Below are 18,120 nucleotides of genomic sequence, written 5' to 3'. Positions count from 1 at the left end.
ACATCCCAAAAAAATAATCATCAATTTACTTTGCATCATCGACGCTCTTCGCTATTTCTTTCCTGAAGCGCATAATGAAAATCGCCGAATCTCTCAGCTGGTCCAATGACGAATCTCTCCAAAAGTGATTCCGAAAGCACATTTATGCGCCTAGCCTATTGTGTACCCTGCTTCCCTTCAACCGGCCCTTTTCCCTCTACCCCTTGAACTAGCATCCGTAGATCCTGCTTCACGACACATAAGCCAACGTGTTGTCGTGCCTCAGTGTTCCGACAACACCCAGGTTTGTTTCGCCGCCAGCAACGCTCGGTCCAGTTGCGAAAATCTATTTGGTCCACGTGTCAGCGCGAATTGTATTGGATTGCCAGAGAAACCATGTGTTGAGCTTACCTCTCCCACAACCACATCATCTGTTGTTTTGAATGAGCCCTTGTCCTTCAAGCGAATCTCAATGCTTGTCGCGGGTGCGCCAAAGTGGCCGTTGTCGCCCTCCTCAACTCTGTAGTCATAGTAGGCCGTCTGCGAAACGGCGCCTACCACCCGGGCGGTTGTCAGAGCATACACAACTCGAGCGCCAGTGAAGACGCGCAGGTCAGAAAGGACTTTGGAGGAAAGGAAAGGAGTGTCTGCTCCAACACGCTCTGCGGTATACACTAGACGCAACTTGCCGAGGTCGGTCCCAAGGGATGGTTTCGCTCCGGCCGCAAACGCAGACAGCAAGTTCGAGGTTGGAAGAACGCCCTGTTGTGTGAGAGCACGAGTCGACATGGCATGGGAGGCCTTGGCAAGAGGAGAATTCAGTTTGGCGGCGGACTCTTCATGGATCTTGAGCAAGCTGGAGGGGCTGGCAACAATCACCGTCGGCGCGATGCCCTGAGTGGCTAGAACCAGATCTGGCGATCGACCAGCAACCGAGTTGAAGGCTACCGAAGAATTCTGATAAAGTGCGGCCAAGGTAAGAGCAAGGGTATGGATGCCGGCCAAGGATTCAGCGGGAAGAAACAGGTCAGAAGGAGTCAATCTCTCCTTGATGGGCACGGCATTGATCTGGGAGGCGATGCCAGCAACCAGGTTGGCCTGTGTGAAGCGCACCATCTCCTCCAATTGGCCGGGCTTCGTCTGCCAGAAGGTAACCACATCCATGGGAACCTTTTCCAGGTCCAGGGGAGGAAGTTCAGTGCCAGAGTCTGCCGGGGCGTCGCGAATGATCTCCTGCCATGTAGCAACGTTGACACTGCCACCCATGCCCTCGGGAACCTCGTTCCAGTCGAGGTGCGAGCTTCCTTCGTCCACGACCCAGATAAGCTGTCTCAGCGACGGATATGCCTTGGCAACGTCGTCGAGCGGGAACGAGCCGGGCGTTGTTACGACGGTGTCAACGGCAGATCGGCGCATCATGGAGACGAGCTCCTCGTTTGAAACGTTGAACGGGATCAGGACAGTTGTCAAGTTCGGGTAGAAGCTACATGCCAGAAGAGTGACCAGAAACTCGACAGAGTTGGGCAGATAGATGGCCACTCGGATGCCGCCTTGCTCTGCAATGTAATGTCCAATGAGGTTAATCTGCCTTGTAATGTCCTCTATGAAAAGGGAAAAAAGGTAAATAGCAGTCAGCCATCGTTGTCGCTTTGGGAGCTTTCATGGAAAAGGAAACCAGTCTTGGGGATCCTACCTAGGCGGTGTTCAATAACATTCTCAGATCCGAGGACAGTGAGCAATTTTCCCTTTTTCCCTTCATCGTTTCCGGCCGCCGCTTTCCGCCAAATGTCTCGAAGATCGCCATCGCGTCCCCTCGCCCATCGAGAAGCGCCAGGGTCCTTGACATCCAGTCCGCTGTTCAACGGCATGCTGTGGGGAGCAGCCAGGCATCTGTAGGCGGCGCTCTCACCTTCATTGCGCACCGTAGAAGCACCAGCCTGTCTGGCAAGCAGCAGCGGGTGCACGTCGGGCTCGCGCGACGAGGTGATGCGGTATGTGACGAGGACAATCAGCAGCGTCACCAGCCCGGTCGAGTAGGCATCCCACTGGCCCACAAAGCCAGTGATGCCGGCGTCGAGGCTCTCGAGGAGACTCATCTCGTGCTCGGGAGCAAGGCAAGGGAGCTTCAAGAGTTGTGGTGATGCTTCCTTGGGCTCCCTCTAGGGTCGAGGCATGTGATGGGAGAGGAAGAGAAGCAGAGCTGCCAACAGCTTGGTGGGGGGGAGGGAACGAGGTGAGATATGGATGACTGTCAAGTTGGCCTGTAATAAGCGAGCCCAGTAGTACTTCCAATCGTACCCAACCCCGAGCCTTACAAGAGGTTCTCCGGCCGCACCGGCGCAGCGGGGAAGATTCCAGCTAGGTAGGTACCGAGCTCTAGTGGAGCTCACTGCCCGAGAACTCGACGTGCAGTGCTAGACGATGCCCTAAAAATCTGCCGTCTTCCCATCTCCAGCATATGGACATCAGTTCACCGAATTATAGCAATCTCGGTCCACTACCCGTATGGAAAAGCCCCAGTGAGTGATTGATGTCTGGCTGAGGTGTTTAAGCCGCTGCCGCGGGAGGATCTGCGCGGGATGGCGGTAGGCTGTGTGGCTCCGACAAAACCTCTCATACGTACATGGACCGACGGCTAGTCCAGAATCTTCCACGCACGAGAAAATCTCTTACCGTCGCAGCAAAGGCCCAAGATTAGCAAGGTGGCATTTATGAATAACCCCGACTGCATACAAATTATTACAGATTACAGATAGCTTTTCAATCTAGATTTCCTTCAATCGGGGAGCGGAGAACAAATGCCCAACGAGAAGCGAAAACGAAAAAGAAAAACGTCCAGGGTAGTAAGAGAAGAAAAACCTCGACAACATGCATGATGAGATAGATACCTTAGTAGTGTTCATAGCAAGGATGGAGGAGCAGACATCTGGCCACAAAGTAATCTTGCGTCATTCCTCGTACATCAATCAAATACGTCACGCGTAACGGAAGAGACATTAAGATATTACAGAGTCACATCACAGTAGCAGTAGTACCACACATAGTTATATCGCAAAACCTTTTATTTTTTTACTTGGGACTCCTCAGTCCGCTCTGGTTGTCTGTCTATCACGGGAACAAAAAAACTCCCAAAGACCCTGTTCCTTCAAGGCTGCGTACTCGGCACCCTTTCGGCCGAGTCGAAGCGTTCCATTGTGCTAATGACGGTCAAAGAGCCGAGAGCCTTTGATCCATGCCCTCCCAACCAAAATCCATAACTAGCGTCGAGAGGCCCAGTTCTTTGCTCTCGAATGAAATAGAGAAACCGACCTATAGGCCATCTGTATTCCCAGTCTATGCTCATAAGCTCTCTCTTCCGTCCCAATCCGTTGGGAGACCGTCGAGTAATTCCGACCAGAGAACCGAGTAAATCCACTTTTGTCTATGTATGCCACGGCGATAGCATGACCCTCTATCATGAAAAGCGAGAAAATGCCCTGCGGGGGGAGGAAACCCTCGTAGACAGCAGAAACATGAAAAAAACCGTGATGTCCTAGTCCAGATCTAACAACCGTAGATCTCTCAACACCACGTTCTGCCAGCGTCGTTAAGTTCCTCTATTCTCGGTCTAAGGGTATCAAGCGAGGGAGGATGCTGAAATCAAAAGAAATGCAATCTATCACATGCGTCGTGAAATGCCCCTGACCGTTACTGCCCTTTGCAGTAAATAAAAAAAAGGCACTCTTCCGCCTTCGCAGGTCATGATGCCGCCGTGTCGTCGAAAACAAATGACATGATGCGTAAATGTGAAATAACCGATTTAATCAAAGCAAAATTGTTGCGCAAATAAAATAAATGACGATAAGGGAAAAGTGAAAACGAAGAAAAAAAGAGTAGTGGCTGAAACCGGAGCCACAATGATGGGACACAGCGATATGTCCATCATGCGAGAGCGTGAGTATTTACCACCACGAGGACTGGGCTCCAGCGCCGCCGGGGTTGCCGTAGCTGCCACCACCGTTGCCGTAACCGCCTCCGTAGCCGCCGCCGCCGCCGCCGCCATAGCCGGAGCCTCCCTGGGAGCCTCCGCTATAGTTGCTGAAGCCACCACCCTGCTGGGGGTTGCTGAAGCCGCCGCCGCCGCCGCCGCCGCCGCTACCACCGAAGCCGCCGCCGCCAAACTTGCGGAAATCACGGTTGGCATTGCCACGGCCACCGCCGCCGGGGCGAGAGCGACCACCGCGACCGCCGCCGCCGAAGGAGGACTCACGAGCGATAGCCTCAAGGAAGGGAGGGATCTCCTGGTTGGCCTCCTTGAGAAGGTCGATGAGTTCGCGGACAATGCCACGGTTGCCGCGGTTGAAGAAGGCGGTAGCAATACCAGTGTTTCCAGCACGGCCGGTACGACCAATTCGGTGGACGTAATCATCAACATCGGTGGGAAGGTCGTAGTTGATGACGTGGGTGACGTTGGGGATATCAAGACCACGAGCAGCAACAGCAGTAGCCACCAGGATGGGGCAGCGTCCGTTACGGAAGAACTCGAGAGCACGTTCACGCTCACGCTGAGTTCGGTCTCCGTGGATGGAGGTGGCAGGGAAGCTCTGGTTGATGAGGAAGTCGGACAGAGAGTCGGCCATGCGCTTGGTCTCGACGAAGATGAGGGTCAGACCACCGGCGTGAGTGTGGAGGATATCGAGGAGAACAGAGCGCTTGTCAATGTCCTCGACGAATTCGACCTTTTGGGTGATGTTCTCAGAGGTAGAACCGACACGACCAACGGACAAGAAGACGTAGTCCTTGAGGAAATCTCTGGCGAGCATCTGGATGTCGCGAGGGAAGGTGGCCGAGAACATGAGAGTCTGTCGGTCAGCGACGTTGGGCATGTCCTCACCCTCAACAATACGGCGGATCTGGGGCTCGAAACCCATGTCCAGCATGCGATCGGCCTCGTCGAGCACAAGATACTTAATGTTGCACAGGGAGATGCGGCCTCGCTCTATGAGATCCACGAGTCTTCCGGGGGTGGCGACGAGAAGATCGCATCCGCGCTCAATCTGGCGAAGCTGAGAACCAATATCGGCACCACCGTACACCACGCAAGGGCGGACCCAAGATCGGTAGGCGAACTTTCGGGACTCTTCGTAGATCTGAGAAACAAGCTCTCGAGTGGGGGCAAGGATAAGAGACGTGGGGTAGGCCTTGCGCTGACGACCAAACTGTCCAGCAGCGTTGGCGGGGACAGCAGAAGGGCCGTGGATGAAAGCCTGAGAGAGAATGGGGAAAAGGAAACCACCAGTCTTGCCAGAACCAGTCTGGGCACAAGCCATGAGATCACGACCACCCATGACGATGGGGATGGAGTATTTCTGAACGGGAGTAGGGACCTTGTAGCGGGCCATCTCGATGTTACGGCAAAGGTGCTCGTCAAGAGGGGGGGTGGTGAACTGGTGGACAGGCTCGGGGACGTCGCGACCCGAGGCCTCAACAGGGATATCGTCGTACTTTTCAAAGTTGATACCGGTGTGCTGCTTGGAAGGATCGTCGGCGGTGCCAAATAGCTCGCGCTCGACACGGGGGTTAGCTGGGCCGGGAACGTGCTTTCCGTCACGCCACTGTCCATCTCCAGAGCCACGGGCAGCGTGGTTACCGCCGCCGTGGCCTTCGAAGTTACCACCACCACCACCACCACCACTGCCGCCGCCAGAGTAGCCTCCACGACCACCCCAGCCTCCACCGCCGCCGCGGCGGTTGTTCTGAAAACCACCGCCCTCGCCGCCGTTCCAGTTGCCGCCGCCCTGTCGACCGCCGCTGAAGCCTTGGTTGTTACTATTATCAATGTTAGTCGCGTTGCTCGATTGCGAAGGAGAGATCATGTGCTTTGTACTTACCCAGCCCAGGAGCTGTTGTTCAAGCCGGCGGCAGGAGGGGCGCCCTCGTTGACGGGGGGTTGGGCGCTTTGACGGCCTCGCATGTGAGGCGGGATGTAAGAGCGTGCCTGGGAAGCCGCCTGGCCGCCTTCGCCGCCGAGGTCGAGGCCGTTCATGTTGAGTTGGTCCGCCATGTTGGAAGTTGGGTTCCGGTGAATAGGGACTTGAATCGTTGTAATCAACTTTTTTTTTGTTCGCAAATCGCGAATGGAATCGTCGAACTTGGTCGATCGGAAATCACCCTCGCAAAATGAATGAGAGTGAAGTAGGGAAGCCTGTCCGCAAGAATAGAGACAGAAAACACGAAGAGAAAGAAACGGGAAGAACAGAAGTTCCCTGTTTTTTGTTGTTTGTTTTTTTCTTTTTCTCCGACTTGTATTAAATTGGGCACGCGTAAACAACTTGTGCTTGCACTTTCCGTCGAAGAACACGCAGAATCTTCAAAGGAAAGACCAAGGAAAGACGAAAATGCCTCGAGAAAGTATGAGGATGAAAAAAAAGAGAGGGAGATGGAGATGAGAGGTTTGTGTGTTGGGAGGGTTGAGTTGTGGGAAAGAAAAAGAGAAAAGGGACGGCGAGCCTTGGAGGCGAAGGCGAGAAAAAAATTAGTCTCCAGGCGGACCAGAAAGCGGCTAGTGCCCGAGGGGGGTCAGAAATTTTTAGGATGCAAGCCACCGAGAGAGTACTCTGCAAGTACCAAGTCACGTGAGCATGCGCACATCGGAGTTGGCCATGCACGAGGCGCCGGTGCAGCGGTACCTGGGCAGTACCTGAACCATCCCTCGCAGTGCCGTGGCGCCTGTGGCTTGTGACGTTACTGGGCAGACCGATGGTTTCCTCCCTTCTGGCAGATGAACATTCTCATGGCTTCTATCCGAATCGCCACTACGGGGGATTTAGTGTTTCGGGGTCAGCGAGGCTGGCTGCCGGTCTAGAGAACAAGAGACTTTCGGGGGATGGGATTTGTTCGGCTTGGTGCCGGGCCAGAAGGGTTTGGGGAATGTCGGGCCCTTTCGTCTGGACTTGGCGAGACCCTTATCATGATGCCTGACATGTGCCAGCCTGTTCATTACGACACTTTTCACTGTACGTGTATGATTGTTAGTGCTGTATCCGGACCAACCAGCAAGGGGCCCTAATAATCAGCACGCAGCATATTCGTTTGATGCCTACGTGCTTACACCGATAGGTGCAGTGCAGCTCAAGTGAATACCGCCTCGCCCACCTGCAGAAAGTGGGACGGACATGTACACGCGCATTCGTGGATGATATGCGCTGCAATCAAAAGGAGGCAGGCTAATGCTGTAAACCCCGGGCATGTGAACCAAGTCTTTGCAGCTGGGCTTCTAGGTAATACTACTTGCCCAACTGAATCAGCGTGGATGTATGGAATTAATCCCAACACCAGACGACTCTGCTGTGCTTCTCTAGCGGACGGACGCCCTGTAATACGGCACAGATCCCAGACCTGGATGGCTTGCTCTGACAGGGTGGGGGAATCTTCCAGATCTCCGTCCGTGCCAGGAACAGCCAGCGGGTTTATCCCAGTAACGGGGGCGATTTTATTGGAAAAACAGCAGCAATTCGGTACCCACCATGCGTGCTCGATGTAAGAAAGTCAAAAAGGGCTCTTGTGAGTTGAATGCAAACCATCGCGGAGTGGCCATGGCAAAGCTTTCAAGACTGTCTACGTCAGTATTACTGTACCCTCGTAACATGGGAGGATTCAAGGTTTGACCAGGGCCCTTGCCAGGTACCGGTGATTCAACCCAAGGAGATCCGATCACTGCCACCTGCCTGTATCTAACACGAGACCCCATATTACCATCCCAGCACCGCGTGTGCGCCTGGCGCTGGTATATACAGATCAATGCAGAATTTCATCTGTTGCACAGATCGATAAAGTAGTAGATGCCTCTGGCAAACACATATTCATGGAGGAGTACCAAGGTAGACCAGCTGGTATTGGAGGGATGCTACTGCGTGGTAAAATCTCCGACAAATCGCAGCTTACGCATTAAGCAAAGGGGAACTATAAATCACAAACGATTCCAGAAGGTGGACGCTCCGTACGGAGAAATACGAAGCATAACGCGAATGAGATTTAACAGTATTCAAGCTGCGTTTGAAACCACGGTATCACTGCTGAAATGTCTCAAAGCTGCCATGGTGAAACTTGACAAAAAAGTCGGGTTCGGTACCGTAACTGAAACGTGCCTATTTGGGATTTTAATTCGACACAAACCATAGAGGCAAGTTTCATTGGCGACCGAAACTACGTGAAGATATCCGGCCATTCTTGTCCTCGCATGCAGCTGGCTCTAAGCCACAGTATGAAGCCTAGATTACCACTCAGATATGGCTACAAGTCGGCCGCTACAAGGATGGTACACACTGAGGTATTGCGAAAGACGTCAACCCTTGAAAAAAGTATCAAACAGCCGTTGGCTGTGGTGTATCCAGCATCCAGGAAACTCCCAGAGTTACCGTATACGCCTTGTGCCCGCCCACAGCAACTACTAGGTACTGTGTACCTCTTCTCGCCCTGCATTCGCCAAACCTTGACCAGTCGCATGACAAAGCTGACGAAGAATGAACCGGAAGAAGCGGCCGTATATTAATTACCAAGCTCAAGCCAGTTTCTAGTGATACACGCCATCCCTTCTCCAGCACCCGCTGTTGCTTATGCGCTTTTCACAATACGGTCGTCGTCGAATTCTATGTCGACAATTCCGTCTGCCTTGATTGCCTTGACCACCATTCCCTTGAAGTCGATCGGTAGTCGACGCTTCAGCTCATCTATGCACATCGTCATGAGCTTGATTCCCTGTCCTAGTGTAATGTCTGGGTGGTGGTGCTTGTCAAGAAGAGACAGGCAGTAGTATCTGTTCAGAGAGTAGGCCAGCAGTTAGCAAGCCTGCAAATGAATAAAACAAGCAGATGGTTCAAATCTGTAGCCCTAAAACTCAGAGCTTCCAGACAACCGGGAAACAAAAACACATACTGCGCATAGCCGTGTGCTGCGTACGGTACCTCCGCCAGCGCCGCTAGGTAGTCCAGCCAGTATAGAGAGGGCTTGCCGGTAATGGGATCAACTCCTCCCATGAGGAGATTTACGTTGTATGGGTTTCGGGATCGGAGGCTGGTGGCGAGTTCTCCTCGAACGAAGTGGGCGAGGCCAGAGGGTGACAGCTCGGTCTCGTTGCGCATGGAGTAGAGTTGGGCATTTCGCTGGATGTATTCGGCGAATTGTACTGGTGCATCGTTAAAAACCCTGTGCCCCGGACGGCGTCAGAATCTGAGGAATAGCTCACCTGTATCGCCAGCCTCTCCGGAGAAAGCCAGCAGGGTGTGCTTGTTCAACGCCCTTGTCTTGTCGTCGGATGTCTTGAGGATGGTGGCTCCCCTCATGGCAGCTTTGGAGGCGCCGATGAGAGTAAAGTCCTTGCCCGTGATTCCCAGAAGAACCTCCCTGGAGAGAGTTTGTTAGCCGTCACAAGCCGCAGACGAGACGCATTCGTAGGTACTGACATGATGACTGTGTGTGTTTGGGTATGAATGGATGTATCTTGTTGGAGAGCTGCAGAGATTCGAACTGCCCTCAATTCATTCCAGTTACAGTTACAGCCCGCCTGCGAACAGCAGCCAGAGCTACCTCATCCCGCTAGGCTGTAGCGCTGCGCGTCAACGAACCGCCCACCTGCCCGTTTGCTTGTGCCCGAGCTGACCGCCCTGGGCCGGAAGCACTATAACCCGGGCCTGTCGTGTGATTCGCCGGCCGCGAGACATGGGTGGGTCCCGAAAAGTTCAGTGGGCCAATCCATCTCGAACTTTTTTTTTTTTTTTTTCAGAACGGGCTTAATGGGAGAAGGTAGAAACCACACATAGTGGGATAGCAGGCCGGGCGGATTGAGCCACAATGTCGTCGTTTTTCACAGTTCCCGGCGCACAGAAGAAGAGGAAGAGGCCTACAGGCCCTGAGTCGCCCAAGAAGAGAGTCGCCGCTACAAATAAGCCCGGCAAGTCGGCGGCGAGATCTGCGAAGCCTGCCGCGAAACCTGCCGCCTCCAGCAAGAAGCGAGTTGAGCGTGACGACGAGTCAATCTCGGGCAGCGACTCTGAGGATGACGAGAGCCAGCTGAGCGCCTCCGACGCGACCAACGACGAAGACGACAATGACTCTGACAACGAGGGCGAAACCGCCGCCGAGAAGCGACTCCGGCTGGCCGAGCGCTACCTGGACAACGTCAAGGAGCACGTGGACGAGGTTGGATTCGACGCCGCGGAGATTGATCGAGATCTAATCGCCGAGAGGCTACAAGAAGACGTCGCCGAGTCAAAAGGAAAAGTCTACCGCCAATTGGCCGCGGAATTGGCCTTTGAGAGCATCCGCCAAACATTCTTCAGATCAAACACAAACTCTGTCACATCCATTGCCGCCTGCGCGCCTTACGTCTACACCACCACCAAAGATCTCTTCCTGCACAAGTGGAGGATACAGGACCTCCCTCAGCACCAGTATCCGCAGACAACAAAACGGAAACCGAAGAAGCCACCGGCACCGCCCAAAAAGAGGCCCGAGTTGGAGATGTGGATCAAGGGAAACGCGGGCAAGCAAAAGGATAAGGATTACAAGAGACATGTGGGCAATATTCTAGCTGTTGCCGCCTCCTCAGACGGCAAGTTCGTCGTCACCGGAGGACAGGACAAGAAAATCATCGTCTACGACGCCGAGACTCTCAAGCCAATCAAGATCTTCACACAACACCGCGACGCCGTAACGGGACTGGCGTTCCGGAGGGGCACAAACCAGCTCTACTCGTGCTCCAAGGACCGGACCGTCAAGGTCTGGAGCTTGGACGAGCTGGCCTACATCGAGACGCTGTTCGGCCACCAGGACGAGATCCTCGACATCGACGCCCTCGCCCAGGACCGCTGCGTCAGCGTCGGCGCCCGCGACAGGACGGCCCGACTGTGGAAGGTGGCCGAGGAGACGCAGCTAGTCTTCCGCGGCGGCGCGGTAGACAAGAAGCCACAGCCCGGCGTCAACCCCCGGTCGCTCCTCCACGAAGGCAGCATGGACCGCATCGCCATGATTGACGACGAGCTCTTCGTCACCGGCAGCGACAACGGCAGCCTCGCCCTCTGGAGCGTCTCCAAGAAGAAGCCCGTCTACATCCAGCCCCTCGCCCACGGCCTGGACCCGCCGCTCAAGCCCGAGGCCGCGTCCGCCGAGGTCAAGCCGGACCGCAAGGCCGTCCCCGCCCCTCTCCCTCGCTGGATCACGGCCCTCAAGACCATCCCTTACTCCGACGTTATCCTCAGCGGGAGCTGGGACGGCCACGTGCGCGTGTGGCGGCTGTCCGAGGACAAGAAGAAGATTGACCTCGTCGCCACCCTCGGCGGCTCCCCGGACGCTTCTGACAAGCCGGCAGATGCCGACGACGGCCAGCCCAACGGCGCGCCCTCCAAGAACGGCGGCAAGGAAAACCCGCATCCCCGATCCGTCCACGGCGTCATCAACGACATCGCCGTGTTTGAGCGCGGCGACCGCGGCCAAGACGGCGTCTGCATCGTCGCCGCCGTGGCCAAGGACCACCGCCTAGGAAGATGGAGCGTCAGCAAAGGCAAAGGCGTGAGAAACGGCGGAGTGGTATTTGAAATCCCCAAAATCCCAAAAGCATCCACCAACGGCGTACATGACCAAGAAGAAGGAGCGGACGGCTCAGGCGAGGACGAGGAAAAGCATCAAGCAGCAAAATCATAGAAAGGGTACATAATGGCAAAGTCCAGAATTTTTTTCGTACAGCATCGGTTCATGTATATACTATTTTTTTTTCTTCACGTTTTTGAAAGAGGGGCACATAAATATGCATGTATACAAGACCGTGATGATCATCTTAGGGGGTTTCCTTCTTTGTTATTACTCTATCTTGTGTTATATCTCTCTCCCTCGCTTCCGGCTGCACTTATATCGCCAACATGATATTTGGTCAGCCAGGCATCGAATTTAGCAAACCTGTCTCATCTGCATAGTTGAGTTCCCACAAAGCTGCAAAAAAAGAAAAGAAAAGGCAAAATGAAAGGACGCTCCCTGCTATGCTCAACCGTATTTCTCCTAAAACAACCCCGCGAACGCATGCGGCATGGAGGCAACAAATCAGAGTGAAAGTTTGTCCACAACTCCCCTTGTCTCAGCAATGTGTACCCCTTCGCACTGAAATGACGGGCCACTTGGTATTTCCAGAGAGGAAAAGAATAGAATGGGAATAAAAGAAGTAAAATAAAATGCCACAAGAATGAATTATAGTACTGTTTGGCCAGAAGATTTACCCGATCTGTCTATGCCATCGTATTTGGGTCCTCCGCGGGTCCCATGGTCACTGTCGTATTCAATGGATTGACGCGGCTTCAACTGAGGCGAAGCGTGGACAGAAGGCTTAATCTCCTGATTTTGCACCCGAGAGGATGAAGTTGGTCGACTTGTTGTCGACTCTACCACTTCCACCAAAGAGTGTCGACGCCTGCGCGTCTCTGTAGCCTTTGAGCTGCCCTTTTGCGCGTATGGATATGGGGAGCCTGACAACTCTTTCACAATCTGGACCTCGTCGTCGTCAACCAAGGTTGGCTCTTCAAACTCGCTCTTGTCATAACCCCTCGCAGATTTCAGCTCTACAACAACTCTACTGGAGCGGCTGTCGAGCTTGGGGAAGAAAGAGGAAGTGTCGACAGAGGTTTTGTCCTTTGTGCCTTGGGGGCTAGTGCTCGATCCCGGCAAGGGAGTTATGAATCGGAACTCTTCAATTGTATTTGGCTTCTCCTGAGCTTCATGAGACACTTTGCTGTTCGAGCTTCTGCCTTCCGAGTCGTCGGCTTCTTGTATAGATTCTGATGAGGAAAGCGTTGGCCCTGGTACTGGTTTGCTCTCCGGAGAGTCTGATGGAAACGCACCCGGTAACTTTGGTACTGGAGGCGAAAATACAACAGATCTGACCGGAGAAGAACTTCGCGGGCTCGTTCCTGCCATAGACCTTCTCTTGGCTTTGCGGAGCTTTCTCTCCTTCTCGAGCTGCTTGTGGTGCTCTTGTTGTTCGCCCTGAAGATCAAAGAGTAGCCCTCTTATGCGATTTCGTAGCTCAGACGGACGAATGTTCCATCCCAGTTCTTCCTTCATCAAGAGCTTACGTGCTGCTTCGTCGGGGTTTGCCAGGAACTCTTGCATATATCCCAGGATGAAGACACCGCAATCGCAAAAGTTGTTTTGCTCCGGTATGCCTCTAGCTGTCATACCCGTGGGAACCGTTGTCAAGTCTATCCCCTTCTTCGTCTTTGCTTCTTCGATCAAATATTCCTTCAACGCTTTACAGGTTGGAGCGTGAGGCCCACCGAGTGAGTCAAGGGTGATGATTCTCGGTTGCGAAGGGTCAAGTCTGGACGATGCAGCGCCTGCGGATCTCCTCTTCTTAGGAGGCGATTGCGATACGTCGAATGTCTCTTCTTTTTGCTTTCCCATCGCCGCAGTTCCATCCTCCAAGGAGATTTCTGTCAGATCTCTCTCTACCGTCGATAATCTGGGGGAGCTGGGCGTATCCGTCCCTTCTATGGCATTGGACGTTGAGTTTGTCAATGTTTCTGAGCTTTTCCCCTCCCAGGTGGATTGGATGGCATTGGGAACATTGCAAATAATGGCCAGATACCAATGGGCATGTTCGTTGACGGGCACGACGATGTAGTCATAAGATAGCAAATCTACCTTTGCGGTCCACGCTTTGACGCCGTCATAATTAATTTTGCCCTTTGTAGACCTTAGCTTTTCAAAGAAGAAGGTGCTGAAAAAGTAGACTTTGCGTAGCAACTCAGGTCTTTCCCTTTCCATCTTGTGCTCGAGGTATCGGATGTAAAAGTTGATGAGGTTGTCGTTTAGGAATTCATTCTCGTCTAGTCTGGGAATGTCAATTTTATCCACCGTCGCCCTATTCTTTCCAGTTGGGGGGAATACGAGCGGTGCCTGCCACGATTCATGCCAGTCTGGGTTCACTTGTGTCCAGCCTACCGGGGACGGCATGCGATAGCGGGTAGACGGAGCGGATGACCTCGTAGATCGGCGGAAATCGAAGTCCACCATCTCTTCGACTCGCTGCAAAGCATCAGCATCATTCGTACCCTTGGCTGACCTCGTAGATGGACGGATATCGGAATCCAGCATCTCTTCGACTCGCTTCAAAGCATCGGAATCGTTTGAATCCTTGGCCGACTGTATTAAGTTGTCTTTTAGCTTTGGACGAGTCGATCCTGGACGTCCGTCTGAGCTTGGGGGTGCTAGGTCGGTATCGTTTTCTCTCTTGTCTCTGGCAAATACTAGGCTGCTATACTTGGGAGGGCTATTTGAAGCTATCCAGTTCTTTGCCTCGTCGAATGCTCTCTCAGCCCTTGTTTCTAGCCCAGCGCTGTAGGGGTCAAGTTAGCAACGCGATTCACCGAGCGGAACATACAGGACATACACGATTTTCTCTGTGATGGGCACAGACTTGAGAATTCTGCAGAACGCCTCGATGCCATCGTGATTCTCGAACTCCAGATAAAGCTTTGGGCCTGCATCTCCTGATTGCGAGCGTAAGACGAAGCCATAACGGTACGGTACTTCTGAAACTCCAAAGGAACGAACTTGGTCTAGATCAACGCCTAGCCAAGCATGGTCGCCTGATACTTGACCGTTTTCTAAGACTGGGTCAAGTCTTTTACTCTCCTTTCCTTCTCGATGCAAGAAGACTGCACCGAAACGATCGTCGCGATTATAGATCCATTTCCCACAGACTGCCCTGGTTATGGCTATCATTTCGGATCGTGGCCGGCGCGACCTTTTCCCAAAAATTGTGTGATGCATGTCACCTCGCATAGGGTTCTTGCTAAGGCCACCCGAAGTGCCAGATGACCGTGAGATCGCGCTTTCTCTTTCGTTCGGGCCCATGTGCTTGGCAGAATCGGCCTGAAGTTCATCTTCAGATATATCAATGGGTTCCTTGACGGTTGACGGCTTTTGCCGTTTGAACTGACGCCCAAAATTGTCCCCAGGACGATGTGGCCGTTCTCTTTTTACGTTGAGAATCGGAGAGATGTCAGAAACCACCTCTGGAAGCCCAGAAGGTGGTTTCTCAGAATTGAGGACATCTGGACTGTCCGAGATTGTAGATATAAGCGTTCGTTTCGTAGAAATCGCGGGAAGCCGATAGGGACCAGGACTGGAATCAACCGCATCGCGCTGCTGGGAACTCAAATTCAGACCAGTCCGGCTTCTACGTCGCCGACCCCCTTTCCTACTCTGCGGTAGTGTGCTCCGATATTCGACGACTGATAGATTGTTGGCGCCCGCATTTCCCGTGCTTGAACTGCTCCTGATATCAAATATGTCCTCCGGCTCAACGCGGACTTCGTGAAGCTCGCTGCTCTTTTTCGCCCGAGGTGTCGTGAAATATGGGCTCATTGTTGAGTCAAATGGTCGCGTGCCGTCTTTCTTTTGACGCTTGGCAGACGGTATATCTGGTTCGTTTTGGCCCTCAAATCGTCGCACGCTGAGGGTGTTGACTGGTTTGGCTACCAGCCTGTTGATCTGTTTCTGCTCGCCGTCTGTCAGCACTCTGCAGAACGCTCCCTCGCCGAATGTCATGACCAACCAGCCGTTCCGGACCCATGGTAGCTCTGCGACTCCGGTCCCTGTTCAAGTCAGCAATCAAGGAAGAAAGTGATCAGATGGACTCGAAGCCTTACCCATAATCTGGAAACGAGCTTGCATCTGATAGGTAGCGTGCAAAGGCGCTGAGACAAGTCAGCGGGAGAAGAAAATCATAAGCATAGCCGCGAGTGGCAATAATTGGGCGTCATTAGAGTTCACATACTCTGGGCGTTTCGTTGTCGGCTTCCTATCGCTGCCTTGGTCCGCGTGACTGTCTGGCAATTTTTCTTCAACGGCTTCGATGGGATTTCGGCTAGCGACGCTTGGCGCCGATTCGGGCAGCCTAGTCGAGTTCAGCACATGCTTGAAGGGTGACCGAGAGGTGAAGGGGAAGAGAGGCGATGGGCTTACTTTGAGGCCCCGACAGCTACAGGCTCTGGCTGCACATGGATGTGAATCTTTGGTAACGACGGCGATAGTGGTTGGGTCTATGCATATTGCAGACATTAGTGGAGGGGTCCACGATGAAATGGCAAAATCGGCCCGTGGCCACAGGCAGGGCAGGCAGAAAATCATAGCGGCCATAGCGCAGCTGGAGGTGGTGTGCCCGGTGAGCTGGCGCAAGTTAGTGGACATAGCCTACTGCGTCACAGCGCGTCAGGGCCCACGCGCCTTGAAGCCTCCACTGGGGGACTCGCTCAGGATGGAAGGCTATTTTGAGGAAAATGAGACCAAGGGTGACAAGGGAAAAAAAAAGAGGTTTGAATAAAAATAGAGAGGGTCATGTAGACAAATCGGCTGCGCATTTGAGACTGGAAATGACAAGGCTGGGGTGACGATGCTTCCTTCATCTCTTCCATGCTTTGCTTTGCTTTGCTTCTATTTACTTGCCTTGGGCCCTGCAGCATCGTCTCTCGCGCCCGTGGTCACGCTGGGCGGCTTATCGTCGTCGCAGAGGGACATGGCGTCGTCGGTTGTGGTCGCATTGTTCAAGCGGCGCTCTATCGATGCTATGCGAGTAAGCAACGGGGCGCAGGGCATTTATTCGCGTCCGTAGCGATTCCCGCCGGTTGCGTTCAACTGCCAGGGCTCTCGGGCTCCTGGTTCGGAGAAAAGGGAGAGAAGAGGAAGAGGAGGGGAGGGCTGGCATGGGAGAGAGAGAGGTCACTCGTACCAGGTAAGGTAGCGATATCACGGACAGAGGCGGATAAAGAGCTCCAGCTGTTCAGCACCTGGGCTTGGAGACGGAGCAATGCAAGTACAAATCATGTGAAGCGACACTCCGCCCAGGCCGCTGTCTTGTCTCGCTCTTGATGGCCGGGGGGAAAAGGTGGGCGGGCTGTCCCTTACTTCGCATTTTGCCCGTCCGAAGTACTTGATGTATGTACAAATGCAGCCCATCTTGGCTTTAGTGGCATCGATCCGATACAAAGTGACTTTGGGCTATCAAATTAGATGCAGCGCCCATCGCTAGCCGCAGCCTCCCCCAATCACCCAATCACCGCCCGGACCCAGCTGCAAGGCTGACACTCCCACTCCCCCCAGCGACGTGTCCTATTAAGCTACTAAAGCTTGGCTATAATTGATAGTACCAGCATCCACATGGCATCGGCAGCCTCACTCTCTCCACAACGCCGCAACTCCTGCTAATTGACCGATTTCGACCCCGTTGCTGCGTCCTGCCGGCGCTCCAGATTGTTGCCCAGCATGCACAGCTCCTTCACCCGTCTCCAGAATGTCTTTGGCTTCTTCACCACTGTTGCCTTCGTCCTGGGCGCATTCATCGCCGCCACAGATCTAGGCTCTACTCGCTCTCCCAGCGGAGTCATTAAGACGGACAACATTCAAGTGTATGTGTGGTCTCCAACAGAAGAAGAACTATGTATACATTGACCCATCTAACCCATTCGTCTTTCCCAAACCAACAGTGTCAAGGGCCGACCCCATTACTACTCTTCCAAAAAGGAAGAGTATGCCATCATCCGCTTCTCTCTCGAGGCCGACCTCTCTTCCCTCTTCACATGGAACACGAAGCAACTTTTCGTATACGTAACGGCAGACTGGGCCGGCCCCGGCAACACCAACAACTCCGCCGTCATCTGGGACAGCATCATCACCAACCCCAGCGCCGACCACTTACAAAACATTGGCCCCGTGGCCATGAAGAAGCTTAAGAGAAGCGCCGAGGGAAAGAGCATTGCGCCTGAGCGGTATGTTTCCAACATTCTATAGGTGCATGCATTGTTCCCCAAAGTCAACTAACGCTGGCGATTGCAGAGGAATCCTCAAGCTCAAGAACCAGAAGCCCAAGTACCAAATCACCCATCCTAGCGGCAAGATCGCAGAGACTGCCGACGTGACCCTGAAGCTACATTACAACGTCCAGCCCTGGGTCGGGCTTTTGACGTGGAACCTGGACAAGTCGTTCGGTGCCTGGAATGCCATGAAGGGGGGTATCAGTGATCGGTTCTCGCTCCCTGCTCTCAAGTCTAAGGACAGCAAGGACAAGAATACCGCCAAGAACAAGACCAAGGGCAAGAAGCCTTAAGACATTGACTTTTT

The 18,120-nt window shown here is 53.5% G+C and overlaps 6 protein-coding genes across 6 annotated transcripts; 2 read left to right on the top strand and 4 right to left on the bottom strand.

Annotated features, from left to right (window-relative positions):
- Positions 1-229: 229 nt before the first annotated feature.
- Positions 230-2,075, bottom strand: Triagg1_6149 (uncharacterized protein; the record flags this gene model as incomplete). Its single annotated transcript, XM_062900742.1, has 3 exons — positions 230-325; positions 391-1,580; positions 1,673-2,075. The coding sequence occupies 3 exons, from the start codon at positions 2,073-2,075 to the stop codon at positions 230-232; spliced, it is 1,689 nt and encodes a 562-aa protein (XP_062755006.1).
- Positions 2,076-3,920: 1,845 nt separating this feature from the next.
- On the bottom strand, positions 3,921-6,022 carry Triagg1_6148 (uncharacterized protein; the record flags this gene model as incomplete). The annotated part of the gene is made up of 2 exons (XM_062900741.1): positions 3,921-5,787; positions 5,850-6,022. The coding sequence occupies 2 exons, from the start codon at positions 6,020-6,022 to the stop codon at positions 3,921-3,923; spliced, it is 2,040 nt and encodes a 679-aa protein (XP_062755005.1).
- A 2,549-nt stretch (positions 6,023-8,571) lies between these two features.
- Positions 8,572-9,677, bottom strand: Triagg1_6147 (uncharacterized protein; the record flags this gene model as incomplete). Its single annotated transcript, XM_062900739.1, has 5 exons — positions 8,572-8,773; positions 8,893-9,142; positions 9,203-9,360; positions 9,420-9,520; positions 9,582-9,677. The coding sequence occupies 5 exons, from the start codon at positions 9,675-9,677 to the stop codon at positions 8,572-8,574; spliced, it is 807 nt and encodes a 268-aa protein (XP_062755004.1).
- A 130-nt stretch (positions 9,678-9,807) lies between these two features.
- Triagg1_6146 (uncharacterized protein) lies at positions 9,808-11,655 on the top strand (the record flags this gene model as incomplete). Its single annotated transcript, XM_062900738.1, has 1 exon — positions 9,808-11,655. One exon carries the CDS (start codon positions 9,808-9,810, stop codon positions 11,653-11,655), a length of 1,848 nt encoding a protein of 615 aa, XP_062755003.1.
- Positions 11,656-12,192: 537 nt separating this feature from the next.
- On the bottom strand, positions 12,193-16,599 carry Triagg1_6145 (uncharacterized protein; the record flags this gene model as incomplete). The annotated part of the gene is made up of 5 exons (XM_062900737.1): positions 12,193-14,335; positions 14,390-15,599; positions 15,654-15,701; positions 15,782-15,901; positions 16,446-16,599. The coding sequence occupies 5 exons, from the start codon at positions 16,597-16,599 to the stop codon at positions 12,193-12,195; spliced, it is 3,675 nt and encodes a 1,224-aa protein (XP_062755002.1).
- Positions 16,600-17,265: 666 nt separating this feature from the next.
- On the top strand, positions 17,266-18,106 carry Triagg1_6144 (uncharacterized protein; the record flags this gene model as incomplete). The annotated part of the gene is made up of 3 exons (XM_062900736.1): positions 17,266-17,408; positions 17,487-17,768; positions 17,836-18,106. 3 exons carry the CDS (start codon positions 17,266-17,268, stop codon positions 18,104-18,106), a joined length of 696 nt encoding a protein of 231 aa, XP_062755001.1.
- Positions 18,107-18,120: the final 14 nt, after the last annotated feature.

This window comes from Trichoderma aggressivum (genome assembly GCF_033847375.1).
Source record: "Trichoderma aggressivum f. europaeum strain CBS 100526 chromosome Unknown scaffold_023, whole genome shotgun sequence".
NCBI lineage: Eukaryota > Fungi > Ascomycota > Sordariomycetes > Hypocreales > Hypocreaceae > Trichoderma > Trichoderma aggressivum.
The sequence above is the reverse complement of the archived record's forward strand: the minus strand, read 5'-3'. Positions and strand labels throughout refer to the sequence as shown.